This window comes from Notamacropus eugenii, chromosome 3, assembly GCF_028372415.1.
Source record: "Notamacropus eugenii isolate mMacEug1 chromosome 3, mMacEug1.pri_v2, whole genome shotgun sequence".
Classification (NCBI taxonomy): Eukaryota; Metazoa; Chordata; class Mammalia; order Diprotodontia; family Macropodidae; genus Notamacropus; species Notamacropus eugenii.
In genome coordinates, this window is record NC_092874.1 from 300,952,971 (window position 1) to 300,967,305 (window position 14,335).

Below are 14,335 nucleotides of genomic sequence, written 5' to 3' on the forward strand. Positions count from 1 at the left end.
AGACACACTCATATACACATACACTCTCCCTTACAAACACACACATACCTATGCTCTCTCTCACACACACATTCACACAGACACACACATACACTCTTACTCTCTTACAGACACACTCATACACACATACACTCTCTCACACTCTGTCTCTCTCTCTCACACACACACACACACACACACACTCTTTCTCTCACGCATATATACTCACTCCGGTTGTCTGCCTCGAGGTCTTGTCTTGGAGGATTTTCTCCGTCCTCATTCCCCTCAGAGCCCAGGCCTGGTGCAGCCCTTCCAGGCCCACCCTCTCACTCTCTTTTTTAGGCTGAAGTAGAGGATGGAGCTTTTTCTTTGGCTCCTTATTAAAATGTTAGGCTGGCTGCCATTCAGAGCTTCTGTCAGGGAAATATATCTCTTGGGCCTGAGGACATCAAAGTAACAGGGACTGCAAAGGCTGCAAAGGAGGGGATGAGGCCGGTTTTGTTCTGGTTCAATTTTAATTAAACCTAATTTCTCAGAGTAACAACACTCCAGATGGCCTAGGGGAGGGGGCAGACTCCAGGGTAGCTCCTCCCGCAGCAGGCTGCCTGCAGAGATCAGTCTGGACGTGTCCCTGGGGGAGAGCTTGGTCACATCTCCTCCAGGATCGGCTCTAGGGACGGCTTCATCATGGACAGTAGGTTCAGGGCCGACAGGCCTGGCACATGACCTGCACAGATCTGCAGAATTCGAATAAGGCGCTGGGCCATGGAGGTCCGGAAACATTCTACCTGAAAGAGAAGGCAGAAATTAGGAACCATCGTGGCTGGGGGGGCACAGGGAGCAGGAGCAGGGGTTCAGTCTGTCTTCTGCCTTCCTCCTCTTCCAAAGAAGCCCATCCTCCCCACACACACACTGTGGCTCTGGCTCTGACCAGCCCCCACAGCATCACCCAAATCTCCATACATGGCAGCCCCATTCCTATTCCATGACTTTCACGGATCGGAATTTAGCCTCAGACTTGGATCCACCAGGATTTCAAACTCCAGAGAGCCCCTCTTTAAGCAGCAGCAGATCTGCCAACCAGCTGGGGGAGGGGTTATTAGCATCACAAAGACCTCTTCCCCCGCAGGGTTCACTTAAACAATGAGCCCCCACGAGTGGATTTAAAATAGGGTTCAGTTTACAAGTCCATGACTCACACCTTCCAGGAACCAAAGCAGCTCCTTTCGCTAAGAGCCCAGAGGACAGGTTACAAAGTTAATCTTCAGGCAGACCAGTAAGTGGACTTCTACTTATCCCCATTTGGCAGATGAGGAAACTGAGGACCCCAAAGGTTACCTGAGTGCTCAAAGTTTGCACAGAAGGTGTGTGTTTGTGTTGGGGGCTGGACCCCAGGCTTTCTCAGGAGGATTCAGGAAAACTAGACAACTTGGTAAGAGGCCCTGGAGCTGTCCGTGGTCCTGCCCTCCCCACCATCCACATCACCCCTATAAGATCAGAGGGGCACGGTTTATCCTTCCTAATTTACAGATGAGGAAAGTGAGGCTTGTAGAGGAGACTGCTGGAGGAAGCCGGAGCCTAACGCTCCTTCTCGTACCTGTCAGCTCACAGCAGAGGCCCTCCTCAACCCTAACGGGAGTCGGGAGTCCTACTACTAACTTGTTAGGTCACCTCAGGGAAAGGGGCCTCCCCTTTCTGGGGAAAATGAGGTTGTCTGAATGGGATAAGTCCTGAGGCTCCCAGGAGTGACCCAGACTGTGACCCAAACCCTGAGGTGACCACCATGAACAAAGGTTGGGCACGAAGGATGAGAGAGGCTGGGGAAGGAGGAAAGAAAGTACTCGAGAGTCAGAGGAGCTGAATTCAAATCTTCTCTATTCCCCAAGACTTGGGTGATTTCCAAGCCAGCTGCCCTCTGAGGTCCCTTCGTTCTCTACATCCAGCATCCCAGGAGCCTGAGGGAGGATGAGGGTTTCTTTGTTTTCAGAGCCCCAGAAACTTCCCCCAGGTCGGGAAGCAGCAGGTGGGGCCTTTCTTGGCCTGCCCTGCCATCTAGTGGGCACAGAATGAATGACCACCATTGGGACTACCCAGCATGGGGCGGGGCTGGGGTGGGGGGAGGAATGGTGCTACACAGGGCCAGAACTGGACCCCAATCCAGCTTCCGCCCCATAGTGCTGACCAGGCAGCCCGCCCTCTCTTTGTCCCACGATTCCAAGTCAGCTCTCTCCCAAGGACAGCAGGCTCGATATACCCTGGGGGGTTCAAACTGGGATCAGATGGGGGGGGCTCCCAACTATGTCCAGGGGAGTAGTCAAGGCCAGTCACAATCACAAGGGCTGTTATCAATAACCTTCCCAAACACCCTCCTGTCTTGTCATGGCCTGGAGGGTGACCAGCAGAATCCAAGTGCTGGGAGAGCTTGTAGAACTAGTGAGGACTTGAGACCCTGGCTGAAGACGGCCAGGGCAGTGGGCATCCGGGGCGAGGGTTTGAGGCCCAGGTCGGAGATGGCCAAGGCAGTGGGCATCAACTTGACTGAGTCAGCTATTCACTGACACCATGTGGCCCTTCTCCCTGGGCCCTTCTAGCCCTCATGATGGTTAACAGGGCGTCACTCAGCATGTGCCAGGCCCCTGCCCTCTGGAGCCGCCATAACAGTTGAGGAGACAACATGCTTGGCTGAGCCAGGGTGATCACACACATCTCTCAGGGACCTCGAGGTGTCCCAGCAGCCATCCTTCCATCAGAGCCTAGTGATCACGTCTGAGATCACAGGCCAACATGTAGCCCCAGGTCACTCCGCTAGGAGAATACCCAGTGCCATCCCCTGACCAGTAAGCCAGCCAGCTTTGGAACCAAGGGCAGGGTTAGAGGGGTGGGCCCTGGAGCGCCTGGGTCTGCACCAAGAAGGGAGGAAGGGCCCTGGAGCCAGGCATTCCTCTTTCCCTCCCCTGTAAAGTGTGTGTGTGGGGGGGCAGTATCACCCTAGATATGAAGGGATGGTCTCATTCTACATGGCCCCCAGGGCAGGGCCAGGAGCCAGGGCAGAAGTGGCAGCATAGAAGCCAAACCTGCCCAGAGGGACCAGTGTCCCCAAAGGTGAGGGGCTGCCTTCAAGGTGATGTCCCTGGGGATCCCCTGGGGCAGAGACTCCCATGGGTGGGGGGAATGAGCTGGAAAGTCTTCCCACCTCCTCAATGCCTGGAGAGAAGACAGGTCCTGCCCTCAGGGTGCTTCCTGCTTCCTCAGTCCCAGCACCCAGGGGTTCCTAAGGGAGGGGCAGCCTTTATCTTTGTAACCCCAGCACTTGGCTGCCTCAGGGCGAGAGCCCAGGGGAGCACAGGAGAATGAGGTCCTTCTCCCCAAGATGGTCAGAGAAGCAGAGTCCAACCCTGACCAAAAGGGCAGCATTCAGGGGGGTAACGAGGGGGAAGGGGCAGCCCTATCTTCAGCCTCAGCCCAGATCATGCCCATCACCTGCTTCCCCCAAACAAACAAGGAGACCCATTTACAGCGCTGCTCCCCCAGCCACATGGTCTCTCATGAACTATTCAGGACCTGCAGGGGCTTGCCCAGGGTGTCTCCTTCTCAGACCCAGGTAGAGCATTTCTAGCTTACCAGAGGGATGCAGCTGCCTGGGCTCTGGAGTCAGATTCTGCCTCTGGCCTCACTCTGGCGTGCTCATCTACCTTGTCCAGTGTGCCAGGACATGTGGGGGCAGAAGGTGCCCTCACTGTCCAGGCCCCAGCTCCTCCCTCCTGAGGGTTGGAAGGACAGGAGGGCATGCCCAGCAAAGGCATGGGCCAGAGGGTGCTAGGGGTCCTTACCTCCAGGTCACCAAAGAGAAGAAGGCTGTGGTAGGTGGTGGCCAGTTTCTTGATGGTGTCCATGTGGATACTGCTGTGTGGCTCTTTTCTGACTAGAAAGGGACATGGTCAATATGGAGAGTGGCTAACCTGCTCCCACCCAGGGGTCACAGACCAAGTGTCCTGTCCCAGTCCTTGACCAGTTATGATCAAAGACCAAAGACCAGAGATGTGGGAGACAGGAAGTGAATAGATGAAGGGAGGGAGGGTGATACAGTGGAAAGGGTCCTGGCCATGAGTGCTCTCTGGGGTCCCTCCCAGCCCACCAGCCAGGGCCCAACCCAGCACCACCTACCTCCAGTGACCAGGAAGCACACCTTCCCCAGGAAGAAGCTGGCATCCACATGAGGCAGAGATGTCTCCACAGTCGTCAGACTGGACCAGGGCAGAGATGGGGAGAACATGGGTTATGAGACAGAAGTCAGTCTTACCAAGACCCTCCCCACCAGGCTGCTCTGCGAGGGGCTGCAGGAAAACCCTCAATCCCCCACCTTGAACAGCCCCTCGATGGCAGGATGGGCCAAAGACAAATAGACAGTAACAGCTAGCTCCTCCCTCCTCTGCAGAATGAGGGGGTTGGAGCAGATGGTCAATCAATCAGTGAGCACTGATTAAGCACCTACTATTTACCAGGCATAGCGCATACACAGCCAAAGTGAAAAGCCCCCTGCCCTCAAGGAGCTTAATATCATCCTTCCATCAGGGAGATGACATCTGGACAGCTAAGAACACGCAAGAGAAAGAAGAAGGAATTTTGGGGAGGTAGGGAGAGGAGAGGGTTCCAGGAAAGTCCTCATGGAGGATATGGCCCTTGAGCAAGCTTCTGAGGAAGTGAGGGATTCCAAGGAGCAGAGGTGAGGAGGGAGGGCAAGCCAGGCATGGGGAACAGTCTGTACAAAGGCCTGGCAATGGGAGATGGCATGTGTAGGGAGATGGATCCCTAAATCAATAGTCCCTATAAAGTACACAGGAAAGGCTTAAAGGGCTCTGTGAGTGCCGAGGAGGAAGCAGTCACTGCCAGGTAGTGGGAAGGAGGTAGGTTTCCAGGAGCCTTTGAGTTTGGCCTTAAAGAATAGGTATTATTGAAATAGCTGGAGACCAAAGGAGAAAAGGGGAGGAAGTGCCAGATGTCACTAAGCAACTGGATGAGAGGTGCTAGGCTGGTCCCTTCAAGATGTGACAAGGCAGAGAAGGCTTTCAGCATGGGGGGGGGGGTGAACTTCCTGGGATGACCTTCTGGAAGGACCCATTCCCAGCCCCTTAGACCAGCAGGCATCCCTGAAGGGCCCCGAATGCCAAGGTCACAGCTCCCCTGGACCAGGGCATGATGCCACTCAGACGTTCATTTCATCTGACCTTCCCCAGGGGGACGGTGGTCTGTGGAGCAGGAGTGTCACCCTCGAGGACTAGAGAAGTGCCTAAGGTCCCAGGGCTGAGGCTCAAATCCAGGCCTTTGGACACTATAGCCTGGTTCCTTGGGGTCCTGCCTCCCTAACAGTGGGAACCCCCACGGATTTCCCAGTGGAGGTTGGTCAGAGCCTGGGAGGTGGGAAAGAGCTCTTCGAGATAGCTGGGGCTGAGGGTGATGAGGGTTCTTGGCAGAGTCAGGCTGCTGGGAGGCAGAGGGGCAGATGAGTAGCACTCAGAGCTCAGGGGACTTTTGGGGACCGGCTCAAAGGAGGAGTGTCTGAGGCTGGGATAGCCCCCCAGCACTGGGAGAAATCAGCTAATCAAGGCCCAAAGGCTCCCACCCAGGGATAAGGCTTGCACTGGGCAGAACACCACCACAGCGGCTGATATGCAGCCAGCCTCAGGACAAGGCTGTGAGAGGGCATTCCTAGAGACCAAGGCTGGGCAGAACAGCCCTGACCCACAATTGGACCGTGAGGTTCCCAGAGGCCTCATCTGAGAAGGTCACCAGGGACCCACTGGCCAAGGGCCAAAAGTACCCCACCCCGACTTCCCAGGCTCACCTGTATTTGCTGTGGAGGTTGAGTACAAAGACAATAAGGTCGATGCGGGGTCGGAAGCATTCCCTGTCTGTGGGCAGGGGGAGACAGGAGGCCATGTGCCTGGGAGTGAAACAAGGCCAAGTCAGCTCAGGCACCAGCCAGGTGCCAGCCATCGCCCCCTTTGCCTAGGGTCAGGCCCACCATTCACCTGGCCGGCCCTGCCCTCCACTGCCCAGCCAGCTATGCAAGAATGGTCCTCCAGGACAAAGCTGCAGTGGCCAAAGAGTACATCCTGGACCTCAAACACAGGAAAACTTCTCAGGAATTGAGCCCCAGGAATAACAGGTGTATAACACTCCTGACCAAGGATTCTGGGGTGGCCTCCTCTGCAGACCCAGCCAGTCAGCCAACAACAGAAAGTGATGCAGCCGTGAAAGAGGAGCCCGATGGTCTGCCTTGCCCTGCCACCCTCAGGACCACGGGACGTGCCATCCATGGAGCTGGAACCTTCCCTGAGTGCATCCTCTCTCCTGAGAGAAGCAGGGGCTGCACCCTAAACGCTCTGCACCTAGTAGGTGCTTAATAAAGTCTGTATTCATTCCCTCACTGTCTACAGAGGGCTGCCTGGTCCAGAGCAGTGCCACAGGCAGCCCCAGGGGGCACCTAAAGGATGATGGTGATGGGGAAAGTGACAGCAGCCAGGCCGCCCTGGCCCAAAACTCGAAGGGATGCTGGGAGGACAGCCAAGGGCAGTGGGGGTTGGGTCTCAGGGGTCTCTCCAGGGACCCATTTCCATCCCCTGTAACAAAGAAGCCCAAAACCCCCAGACTGTCCTCAGAGGAGCCTCAGGAAGGCAAAGTCAGGAAAAGGACCAGACCGAGGACACACTGAAGGAGGGTGGGGCTGCAGCCTTCCTTCACATGCCTCAAGAGACCCCCTAGCCCCTCAGCCCAGTGTTCACTGCCCTCCCTCCCCTCCTGGCCAACTCACACCTGGATCTTGGCAGTGCCTTCACACAGCTGCACAATGGTCATGGCCAGCTGCTTTAGAAGCGTCTCCTCAGCACCCAGGAGCTGTCCAAACAGAAGAAGAAAGTGCTCAGCACCCTGGCCACAGTCACCTGTGCCAGGTGACCCTGGCCAAGTCCCTTCCCTCCGCATGGAGAAAATGAGGCAGTGGCCACTGACCCCCCAGGGTTGAGGATGCTGGATTGTTATTCAGGCTGACCCTGGGGAGATTGCCCACCACGGGGCTGGGCCCAGGTTAGAATCCTAGTTTTTCACTACTCATGTGACCCTGGCTATGTCCCTTTCGTCTCAGGTGCCTCAGTTTCCCCATCCACGCCCTGCTCTACCCAGTTCAGCCCCTGTACGTGTGATTCTGACAGCATTTCCCTAGGAATGTCTTTGGTATAGACTGTCCACAGACAAACCCGTAGTTTTCTCAGGAGAATGTGAGTTCCCTTCCCCTTGGTCTCTGTAACCCGAGACTAGCACAATGCCTGGTATACGGTCTGACCTAGTTGTCCTTCATTCTCAGAGAGGATCAAAACAATATCACTGTGATAAAGTGAAGTGTCAGTGTCTCTGGCTGTGGCTGATCAGACCAATAAAAGCTCGGAATGCTCCACCACAGGCTGGGCAGATAGTCTGAGGGAATATTTGGGGTGGATACTCCAAATTTGCACATCCTATGTTTCCTTTGTGCTGTCTCAATTCTGCTTTGCTCAAAGAGCAGGGAACCTTTCTGATGTGGGCATGCCATGCTGAGCAGTCCTGTGCCAGTGCCTCCTATGTCCCACAGTCAAATCCAAAGTTCTTGAGAGAGACCTTGAGAACGTCTTTGTATCACTTCTGGCCACAATGTGATTGCCTGCCCCATGTGAGTTCTCTATAAAATAGTTTCTTTGGCAAGCGTACATTTTGTATTCGAACAACGTGGCCAGCCCATTGAGGTTCCACTCTCTGAAGCATAGTTTGAATGCTTGGCAGTTCAGCTCGAGCAAAGACTTCAGTGTCTGGTACCTTATCCTGCCATGTGATCTTCAGAATCTTCCTAAGACAGTTCAAATGGAAGCAATTCAGTTTCCTAGCATGATGCTGGTAGACTGTCCATGTTTCACAGGCATAAAACAATGAGGTCAGCACAATGGCTCTGTAGACCTTCAGTTTGGTGGTCAGTCTAATACCTCTTCTCTCCCAAATCTTTTTTCAGAGCCTCCAAAACATTGAGCTAGCTCTGGCAATGTGTGCATCAATCTCATTGTCAATGTGTACACCCCTGGAAAATACATTACCAAGGTAAGTGAACTTATCCATAGAATTCAAAACTTCTCCATTTGTGGTAATCAATGGTTCCATGTATGGATGGTGTGGTGGTGGCTGATGCAGCACCTGTGTTTTCTTGGTGTTAATTATTAGGCCAAACTTAGCACAGGCAGCAGAGAATTGATCCCTACTTTGTTGCATCTCAGCTTCAGAGGTTGCACAATCAACTGCAAACAGAAAAGCATGCACCAGCACTCCCTTCACTTTGGTCTTGGCTTGTAGCCTTTTCAAATTGAAGAACTTGCCATCAGTACAATAGTTGACCTTGATGCCTTGTTCATCCATATATGTCGATATGGCTGAAAATATCATGCTAAAAAGCATGGGAGCAAGCACACAGCCCTATTTCACTCCATTGGTGATTAGGAAGGCATGAGAGCTTCGTCCACTATCCAGAACCCGGGCAAACATGCCATCATGAAATTGATGTAGCTGATGAACTTCTCTGGGCAACCAAATTTTGACATAATTTTCCATAAGCCTCGCGGCTAACAGTGTCAAAGGCCTTCAGATCTACAAACATTGTGTACACACCTCTGCTCTGCTTCTGGCATTTCTCCTGGAGTTGTTGGGCAGCAAACTTCATATCAACTGTTCCTCAGCCCTTTCTGAAGCCACACTGGCTCTCAGGTAGATGACCATCTTCCAGGTGAAGGATCAGCCTATTAAGGAGGACTCTAGCAAGAATCTTACCAGCAATGACTAAGAGAGACCCCCCCTGTGACTGTCCCAGGACAATCTATTCCCTTTACCTTTATAGAGAGGGACAATGGAGGCATCCTTGAATTCCTGGGGGATAACCTGCTCTTGCCTATAACCTGGAGCAATGGTCCCCCTACCTTGGAAATCTCAGCTGGAATAGACTCAGCACCAGGTGCTTTGCCACATGAAAGGAGCCTAATGGCCTCAACACCTCTTCTTCTGCTGGAAGATCATCTAAGGAGGGATTGATGTCATCCTGAGGTAAACGGTCAGTGGCCTCAGCATGGACTGATCTTGGTCTGTTGAGAACGCTCTGGAAGCGTTCAGCCCATCCCTCCCGGGTCAAGTCCTTATCACTGATCAGTGTGGCTCCATCCGCACCCGTAGTCGTGATGCACCCTGGGTTCTTGGTCCATAAACAGCTTTCAGGGAATCCTAAAAGCCCTTTGCATACAGCAGGAACATACTAGACGCCTACTGCCTGAAGGAGGGCAGCGGGGTCTGGATATGGCTGGCTGATCACTAGGGCTGAATGAGCTCCAAGTCCTCATTTAACTGACAGAGAAACTGATGCGCAGTGGGGTGAGGTTTGCCCAGGGGCACGCGGGCTCCCAACCTCCAACACTGCCACGCCGGGCTTGGTTACCAGAGCCTCGGCCCCGCCCAGCGCCAGGAGTAATTAACCCAGGTTTCCCTTCTCCCCCCCAGCCGCGTGCCAGTGGATTCGTCCAGAGGCTTCCGAGATCCCCCCATCCTCCTGGGGAGAGACCAAGTCGGCCAAAGCGGGGCAGGACGACGGCGCCAATCAGAAAGCAGGAACGGCTCCTTGGCGTCAATTGGCGAGCGGCTCAGAAGGAGGCTCCTACGAGTCAGTTGTTCCCGCCCCACCGCGCCAAATCCTCCAATAAGGGGGCTCGGTTTGCCGGGGAGAAGAAGCTGCCGAACTAAGCCGGACCGCCGGTGAATGAACGGGGAGATTGAGGACTGACAGCTGAGACTAGGACCTGGGGCCTCCCGGAACTTACCAGGATGGTGGCTACGTCCAGGATCGGCAGTTTGTCCAGGGGTCGCAGCAACGCCATCTTCGCGCCAGTTTGAGAAACCTTGGTGGCATAGTGATGCGAGTGCGCATGCGTGCCCCGCTTTTTAAACTGTCCTTTGGCGGGCAGCTGTCGCCTCTGACGTCACTTCCGACTGCAGTGGCGGCCCCCGCCCCCGCTCCAGCACGCGGGCGGGGAAATCTCTTTCCCATTACATCACCTTCTGGTGGGGCGGGGCTCTGGAGGCTCCTGGCTTTAAAGAGGCCGTGACCTGGTTTCTGCCGGTGCCCTCCCTGGGCCTCCCCTTCCTTCTGGCGGGATCATCAGAGAAGGAAATGTCAAGAGGAAGAATCAGTAGTTCAACAAGCATTTATGGAGCGCCTGCTGTGTGCCATGCACTGTGCCAAGATGTGAAGAGAAATGAAGCGATATACGTATATTATGCATATATAAAATATACATGCACACACGTATACATATAGAGACTCGTTAAAAGTGCGGAAGACTAGGACTCTGACCTGGGCTCCTAACCTGGGGCCTCCCTGGGCCTCAGCTTCCTCATGTTTTAGAAAGAGTTGGTCTTGATCCTACCTGACATACTCAGGTGGTCTTAACTCACCAAACATTCATATTTAGCACCTACTGTGTGCCAAGCGCCCAGAGAATGCAAACAGTTTGGGGAGGAAAGCACTTGGCGTATAGAGTTATCCCTTCCACATCGCAGGGTTGGGGGTGGGGGTGGTAAGGGGCAGTATGTTCCCCCACACACATCAGGAAAATCCACATAAAATTTTTTGGCCCTCTCTTCAAACCAGAGAAGAAGTCTGAATTTTTTCTTTTTCTTTTATGGGGCATTTACAGTACCTTGTTGTAAAATATGGGTTAAGTATTTGGTCATGGGCTCTGTGTTGTCTGCTAGCCTGTGGCTTCTGCAAAACTCCCCCAAAATTCCCATTTAATTTTTATGTCAATCTGTGATTGATCAAAAACTTCAATGGGGAAAGTCAACTGGCAATGTGGAAGGGATAACTGCAGTACACCATAAAGTACCTTGGCATATCCTTTTCTCTCTGGGCAAAGCATGATTCCATGGAATGAGAGCCGGCTTGGGATTCAGAAGGACCTAGGTTCGAAGTCTTCCTCTCCCTCCTTGCTGTCTATGTGATCTTGGGCACTTGACTTCTCCCTGGCCTCATCTATGAAAAGAAGGAGTTACCAGGGCCTCCCAGCCCTCAGCACCATAATACTCTGCCATTCCAAAGGTCCACCGCATGGGGCCTTCCTCCAAAGACGCATCCATGGATGAGGGTGCTTTGGGAGGGACAGGCCACCAGGTCCAGCTGAGCAGGCTGGTTCTTGGGGCCTCTAAACCTCTCTAGCTTGGTGCCAGAGTATAGCCTCCAAGAACCCCAGGCCCCCTGGAGGACATTATCCAAAAAGCATTTAGGAAGTCGCTACTGTAACATTCAGGGTACTGTTGCCTGGCTCTGGCAATATGAAGAGAAAAATGAAGAAATCCTTGACCCCCAGGAACTTATGCTGCAGCTGGGCAGAGAGGACTTCCCCCCTTAGAACCACCATTCTGGGTGTTGCTCAGGAGCAGAATCCCACCACCAGTTAGGTGGCAGTACTAGCCCCCTCCTCAGATGACTGAGGGTGTCCTGCCTGTGTCAGGGTCTTCCCCATTAGAATCCACCAGAGCAGGGACTGTTCTCTCTTTTGTCTTTATGCCCCCACTGTCATAGAGTACCCTCCACATGGGGGAATCTCCAGCCCTGTCATATGAAGGGGTTAAACCAGGGGATCTGTCTATGGTCCTGATCCCACCTTGGCCAAGAACTTGCCAGGTTAATTTCTTCTCTCTGAGTCTGAGTTTCCTCATCTTTCTGATGGTCTTGTGTATAAAGAAGGCACTCAAACCATTTCCCTAGAAATAGATAATGTGCTCCTGACTGCAGAAAGGAGGATGGGGATGATACACACCCAGTTCACTGTCCACTGCGGTCAGTTGCCATCAGTCTCTCAGGGCTGCCCCTTGCCTGCTGTTATCGCTGTCACTCACACAGCTTCTGGGCTGGTGTTCGTAATACAGGATCGGAGAGGACTGAGAACTGGGAACCCAGCTCTTTCATTTTACAGAGGAAGACACTGGGGTCGGTGCTGGGGAGAAGGGACATGGAAGGTTATAGTTGTGATGATAATAGCTGACCTTTACATAGCACTTTAAAGTCTGTAAAATTCTTTCTATGCCTTATATCTCTTGAGCCCTTGGAGGAAGGTACTATTGGAATTAGTTTCAAGCCAACATTAGAGGTGAGGAAACTGAGTCAGAGTGAGGTTTAAGTGACTTGCCCAGGGTCATCCAAACAGCAAATGGCAGAGGCAGAATTTGAACCCAGGTTTCCCACGCTCTTTCTTCACTGATTGACTGAAAACTGAACTAGGATCATCAGCCAGGAGACCACTGAACCACCAGGGATATGGGGCATCTTTCTCAGGGCCTGGAGAATTGCTCCAGAGGCCATCATTCTGCCAGAGTTCTGGGGAAAGGAAAGGACTGGCAAGGAGGAGGCAGAATCAGGGCAGGTCCTGGGAGCTGCCTCAGCCCTGGACCTCCATGGTCAGGTGCCTCAGGTCCTTGGGGTGGTGGGGTGGGAGCCAGTCCCTCCCAGCATGTAGTGTGTAGGAAGACCTGCTCCTGACCCCATCTATGTGACCCTGGGCATTTTAGGTCACCTTCCTGAGCCTCAGTCTCCACTTCTGTAAAATGGACTGTCAGGAGAATCAAATATGTGCAAAATTCTGTGCCAGCACCAGTGACGAACCACCCCACAGGGCCTGGAGCCGTGGGCACTCACCTCTTCTGGAGGAGCTGTGGCCCTGGCAAACCTGTTTTGTCACCAGCATCCAGGCTGGAGATGAGGAAGCCCCTGAGACTTCAGAAGAGCTCAGACCTGGCTCACCCATCCTTCCAGATCTGACAGTCACAGGGGCCAGGGCCCTTCCAAAGGAATCTCAGGACAATAACATCTCTAGTGCCTAGCATTTGGCAGACACAAGAAACGTTTGTTGAATGAGTAAAGGAATGAACAAGTGAGCCCATCTCTGAACAGCAAATTCCTCTATAACCTCTAGGATAGTGGTCTTTTAGCCTTTACTTAGAGAGACCTCCAGTGAAGAGAGACCAACTCACTGCCTGCTAAGTGGCCCATTCCATTTGGGCTAGCTCAGATTGTGGGGAAGGTTGGGGGTCTTCCCTCCATTGCTGCTTAGCTCTGAGGACAAACGGAATCTGTTTGACCCTCTTCCCCAGGGTCAACCCTTTGGATCCCTGGAGGCTACTGTCCCATCCTGCCCAAGCCCCTCTAGACTATTTGATTAAATTAAAATGACTCCCCTCATCTGATCCTGGCCTGGCCCGGCTGGCCTCCTCCTCTGGATTCCCTCCTCTCGATTAATGCCCTTGCTAGAATGTGGCCTCCAAAGCTGAACATTGCATTCCAAACATTAACAGGACAGAGAACAGCAGGGAGTCCTGGCTTCCTTGGCCCTGCACACAATCTTTCACTGAGATCAGAGCTGCCAGGGAACTCAGGCCTCTGATGTGCCCAAAAGGGAAGAGCCAAAGCAGGACTTAGACGCAGGCCTTCTGGCTCCAAACCCAGTATGCTTTCCACTGAGCAACACTGCCTCCCGGATCTCTTCACTCCCCCATTCCCTTTTATGCTTCCCTCCCTCTCACTCCAGCTGCCCAGGCTGGGTTCCATGCAGGTAGACTTGCAGCTCTCAGGTGACCTCCAGGCAAATGTTATTGGCACCCTGGGGGCTGGGAAGAACTGGAGTCGGGATACTGGCCTGGATCTCAGTTCTTCCACTTACCAGCTCTGTGGGAACAGACTTGGAGATGGTCTTGTCCAAGCCTCCCATTTTACAGATGAGGAAGCTGGCACCAGAAAGGGGAAGAGACTTGCCACACAGCCCATATGTAGGAGAATCAAGATTTGAATCTAGGTCCCCCGAGTCTCACAATTCACATGGTTGTGTGGCAGAGGAACTGAAGTAAGGCTCTACCTTCCTTGATCCAGGGATTTACAGAGCTGTGTATAGACCATCCTGACAAATAGGCTGAATACTGTACATGGCCAAACGTAGCCCCCCAAAAACTCTGGTGATCTCATCTCAAGAGTCCCTGCCAACCTAATCCACCCCCTCCCTCCCTTCCCTGAAGACAGACTTGCTCCCCATCCTCTTCCCTCACCACGTGACAGCTCCCCTCCTTTCTCCCCATCACAGGCTCTGTACCACGTGCATAAATGAGCCAAGATTGGTTTCCCTGGCAACTGTGGATAAAGCCCTCAGTCTGCTGAGCCTGCTGATTGGTGGAGATGGGGCCCGCCTCCCACCATCCTGAGACAGGGAGAGAAGGGAGCTGACCAGGGCTTTAGAACCTGGATGTGCTTGTGTAC

General features: G+C 53.4%; 1 protein-coding gene across 8 annotated transcripts; it reads right to left on the reverse strand.

Moving 5' to 3' along the window:
- Positions 1–475: 475 nt before the first annotated feature.
- Positions 476–10,997, reverse strand: CENPM (centromere protein M). 8 transcript variants are annotated; one of them, XM_072596285.1, is made up of 6 exons: positions 10,920–10,997; positions 6,791–6,873; positions 5,822–5,920; positions 4,144–4,223; positions 3,810–3,901; positions 476–767 (listed from the first exon to the last, which is right to left on the reverse strand). In XM_072596285.1, exons 1-6 carry the CDS (start codon positions 10,950–10,952, stop codon positions 627–629), a joined length of 528 nt encoding a protein of 175 aa, XP_072452386.1. In that variant the 5' UTR covers positions 10,953–10,997; the 3' UTR covers positions 476–626. The 8 variants fall into 8 exon arrangements, with proteins under 8 accessions (XP_072452386.1, XP_072452385.1, XP_072452393.1 ...); XM_072596284.1 differs by lacking the exon at positions 10,920–10,997 and adding an exon at positions 9,855–10,056; XM_072596292.1 differs by lacking the exon at positions 10,920–10,997 and adding an exon at positions 9,855–9,984 and having other exon boundaries at positions 3,810–3,897.
- Positions 10,998–14,335: the final 3,338 nt, after the last annotated feature.